Genomic DNA, 4,801 nt, shown 5'->3' with positions numbered 1-4,801 from the left:
GGAAAGTAATGTTCTGCATTGATGTCACCAGACTCTCTATGTTAACAAAGGGATTTTCAATAGTCACATCGGTAGAGTAGAGAGAGGAAAGTTATTTATGGGGGTCATAAACCTCCCCCCTCAGGCCAACCTCATGACACAACACAGTATGGAAAGTCATGTTATGCATTGATGTAGCATTTGCTCATTTTCACTAACTGAATTAATAAGATGTTGAACGCTGTGAAATTATCACATAGCCAAACAAACACTAGGTGGACTACAGTGTGTATGTGGTGTGTGGTGTGTGTATGTGTGGTGTGTGTGTGTGTGTGTGGTGTGTGCGTGTGTGTGTATGTGTGTATGTGTCTGTGTGTGTGTGTGTGTGGTGTGTGTGTGTATGTCTGTGTGGTGTGTTTGTGTGGTGTGTGTGTGTGTGTGTGTGTGTGTATGTGTCTGTTTGTATGTGTGTGTGTTGTGTGTGTGCGCGTGTGTGTATGTATGTATGTGTGGTGTGTGTGTGTGGGGTGTGTGTGTGTGTGTGTGTGTGTGTATGTGTGTTTGGTGTGTGTGTGTGTAAAACATCAATAACACTGGACATCAGAACTGTATACCAGACAGTAAGTAACTCCATATGTGTGAACTGTGTGAACGGGTTTAATTGAGAGATAGATACAGTACACATCCACTGAGTGCAATGGCTTACAGACAGTACAACCACAACCATAGCCCTCACATAGTCCTCACATAGCCCTCACATAGCCCTCACATAGTCCTCACATAGCCCTCACATAGCCCTCACATAGCCCTCACAGAGCCCTCACAGAGCCCTTACAGAGCCCTCACATAGTCCTCACATAGCCCTCACATAGTCCTCACATAGCCCTCACAGAGCCCTCACATAGCCCTCACAGAGCCCTCACATAGTCCTCACATAGCCCTTACATAGCCCTCACATAGCCCTCACACAGCCCTCACATAGTCCTCACATAGTCCTCACATAGCCATCACATAGCCCTCACACAGCCCTCACATAGCCCTCACATATCCCTCACAGAGCCCTCACATAGCCCTCACATAGCCATCACATAGCCCTCACACAGCCCTTACAAAGCCCTCACATAGCCCTCACATAGTCCTCACATAGCCCTCACATAGCCCTCACATAGTCCTCACATAGCCCTCACATAGCCCTCACATAGCCCTCACATAGTCCTCACATAGCCATCACATAGCCCTCACATAGCCATCACATAGCCCTCACAGAGCCATCACATAGCCCTCACATAGCCCTCACAGAGCCATCACATAGCCCTCACATAGCCCTCACATAGCCATCACATAGCCCTCACATAGCCATCACATAGCCCTCACAGAGCCATCACATAGCCCTCACATAGCCCTCACAGAGCCATCACATAGCCCTCACATAGCCATCACATAGCCCTCACACAGCCCTCACATAGCCCTCACATAGCCCTCACAATCAAATTCAAAAGAGAATGACACATGAATTAACACAGTAACAACAAGAGAACACGTAACAACAAAATGACACGTTCCCTTTTTCCATCTACTAAATCACACTTAAAGGTTGCAACCGGAGGGTGCTCCAGAATCCGTGGTATTCAATACATCATACATGTTAGGTATTACACTGAAAACGGTGTGCAGTAAAAGGAGTACGTCGACATACACTGTGCTATTATAAGAACTTGAAAATACACTCTTAAATGAGACCATGCAGGGTGAATGACCAATGACAGAGACACACTTATTTCTAGCCAATATCAGAAACATGACATGCCAAGAGAGACAGAACAGGACAGATCAGAGCAGACCAGAACCCAGCCACAGCAGCAGGACATCTAATATCACCTCAGAGTTTGAGCCAGGTGGTTTCAGCCGAGCCAAAATACAATTTTTTTCATTTTTTACTTATTTTCTTCAGAGAAGTTATTCGTTTCATTCCACTTATTTTTAATAACGTAAGCAGGAAGGTTGTCCAAAATCCTGCAGAACAGCACAGAACATGGCCTGGTTTCAGCTCTCAGAACAGAACATGGTCTGGTTTCAGCTCTCAGAACAGAACATGGTCTGGTTTCAGCTCTCAGAACAGAACATGGTCTGGTTTCAGCTCTCAGAACAGAACATGGTCTGGTTTCAGCTCTCAGAACAGAACATGGTCTGGTTTCAGCTCTCAGAACAGAACATGGTCTGGTTTCAGCTCTCAGAACAGAACATGGTCTGGTTTCAGCCCTCAGAACAGAAAATGGTCTGGTTTCAGCTCTCAGAACAGAACATGGTCTGGTTTCAGCTCTCAGAACAGAACATGGTCTGGTTTCAGCTCTCAGAACAGAACATGGTCTGGTTTCAGCTCTCAGAACAGAACATGGTCTGGTTTCAGCTCTCAGAACAGAACATGGTCTGGTTTCAGCTCTCAGAACAGAACATGGTCTGGTTTCAGCTCTCAGAACAGAACATGGTCTGGTTTCAGCTCTCAGAACAGAACATGGTCTGGTCTCAGCTCTCAGAACAGAACATGGTCTGGTTTCAGCTCTCAGAACAGAACATGGTCTGGTTTCAGCTCTCAGAACAGAACATGGTCTGGTCTCAGCTCTCAGAACAGAACATGGTCTGGTTTCAGCTCTCAGAACAGAACATGGTCTGGTTTCAGCTCTCAGAACAGAACATGGTCTGGTTTCAGCTCTCAGAACAGAACATGGTCTGGTTTCAGCTCTCAGAACAGAACATGGTCTGGTTTCAGCTCTCAGAACAGAACATGGTCTGGTTTCAGCTCTCAGAACAGAACATGGTCTGGTTTCAGCTCTCAGAACAGAACATGGTCTGGTTTCAGCTCTCAGAACAGAACATGGTCTGGTCTCAGCTCTCAGAACAGAACATGGTCTGGTTTCAGCTCTCAGAACAGAACATGGTCTGGTTTCAGCTCTCAGAACAGAACATGGTCTGGTTTCAGCTCTCAGAACAGAACATGGTCTGGTTTCAGCTCTCAGAACAGAACATGGTCTGGTCTCAGCTCTCAGAACAGAACATGGTCTGGTTTCAGCTCTCAGAACAGAACATGGTCTGGTTTCAGCTCTCAGAACAGAACATGGTCTGGTTTCAGCTCTCAGAACAGAACATGGTCTGGTTTCAGCTCTCAGAACAGAACATGGTCTGGTCTCAGCTCTCAGAACAGAACATGGTCTGGTTTCAGCTCTCAGAACAGAACATGGTCTGGTTTCAGCTCTCAGAACAGAACATGGTCTGGTCTCAGCTCTCAGAACAGAACATGGTCTGGTCTCAGCTCTCAGAACAGAACATGGTCTGGTCTCAGCTCTCAGAACAGAACATGGTCTGGTTTCAGCTCTCAGAACAGAACATGGTCTGGTTTCAGCTCTCAGAACAGAACATGGTCTGGTCTCAGCTCTCAGAACAGAACATGTTATTTATTGTGTACCAATACTACACAGAAGAGAGAATATATATGAGTATATTTCTGAAAATATATCCATTCATGCATTATGTAAATGAATACTTTCTGCAAGCTTTTTGATACTACACCTTTTCTATCAGACACACACACACACACACACACACACACACACACACACACACATACACACATACACACACACACACACACAAGACACTCATCATTGGTGTCTTAAAAAATACATGGTCTCCGTCTGGCCACCAGAGTGCTTCCTTGAGGATGGACGGGAGGAGAGTTGGAGGGGCTGGAGTCGCCTGGTCTTGATGGTGGACTCGGCCAGTCTGGTCTTGATGGCGGACTCGGCCAGTCTGGTCTTGATGGCGGGGAAGGAAAAGGAGTCTGGTAGGCCTTCCAGTCCAGAGCCTGACTCCACTGGACTCTCTGCATACAGAAAAGGACAATGGTAGAAACCATGAGAACCAACATTAAGAGTCTCACTCTATTCTCTGGACCCAAGTAATACTATTATGGAATTACGTTCCAGAGTCAGAAACCCCTCCCCCTTTACCATGGATGCCAATCATGTGTTCCAGAGTCAGAAACCCCTCCCCCTTTACCGTGGATGCCAATCATGTGTTCCAGAATCAGAAACCCCTCCCCCTTTACCGTGGATGCCAATCATGTGTTCCAGAATCAGAAACCCCTCCCCCTTTACCGTGGATGCCAATCATGTGTTCCAGAATCAGAACTCTCTCTGCCAGGATCTTGAGAGCTTCCCTCAGCTGCTGCAATCCTTCAGCTTCCCCCTGAGAGACAGACAGATACAGACACTACTTCAGCTTCCCCCTAAGAGACAGACAGATACAGACATACTCCTTCAGCTTCCCCCTGAGAGACAGACAGATACAGACACTCCTTCAGCTTCCCCCTGAGAGACAGACAGACACAGACACTCCTTCAGCTTCCCCCTGAGAGACAGACACAGACACTCCTTCAGCTTCCCCCTGAGAGACAGACAGATACAGACATACTCCTTCAGCTTCCCCCTGAGAGACAGACAGATACAGACACTCCCCCCCCCTTGGGTTGTGCCGTGGCGGAGGTCTTTGTGGGCTATACTCAGCCTTGTCTCAGGATGGTAAGTTGGTGGTTGAAGATATCCCTCTAGTGTTGTGGGGGCTGTGCTTTGGCAAAGTGGGTGGGGTTATATCCTTCCTGTTTGGCCCTGTCCGGGGGTGTCCTCGGATGGGGCCACAGTGTCTCCTGACCCCTCCTGTCTCAGCCTCCAGTATTTATGCTGCAGTAGTTTATGTGTCGGGGGGCTAGGGTCAGTTTGTTATATCTGGAGTACTTCTCCTGTCCTATTCGGTGTCCTGTGTGAATCTA

At 47.3% G+C, this 4,801-nt stretch overlaps 1 protein-coding gene across 1 annotated transcript in view; it reads right to left on the bottom strand.

The window, feature by feature from the left end:
* Positions 1–1,900: 1,900 nt before the first annotated feature.
* LOC139386134 (collagen alpha-1(XXVI) chain-like) overlaps positions 1,901–4,801 on the bottom strand; it is a 57,781-nt gene continuing 54,880 nt past the window's right edge. Inside the window, exons 13-15 of the mRNA XM_071131567.1 lie at positions 4,131–4,221; positions 3,422–3,856; positions 1,901–2,136 (exon numbers count right to left, since the gene is read on the bottom strand). Of these exons, the coding sequence (XP_070987668.1) occupies positions 3,636–3,856; positions 4,131–4,221 (312 nt within the window). The 3' untranslated portion in view covers positions 1,901–2,136; positions 3,422–3,635. The remainder of the gene's footprint in view (positions 2,137–3,421; positions 3,857–4,130; positions 4,222–4,801) is intronic.

The sequence above is a fragment of the Oncorhynchus clarkii genome, chromosome 27, assembly GCF_045791955.1.
Source record: "Oncorhynchus clarkii lewisi isolate Uvic-CL-2024 chromosome 27, UVic_Ocla_1.0, whole genome shotgun sequence".
Lineage (NCBI taxonomy): Eukaryota > Metazoa > Chordata > Actinopteri > Salmoniformes > Salmonidae > Oncorhynchus > Oncorhynchus clarkii.
This window is presented reverse-complemented; position numbering and strand designations above follow the sequence as displayed.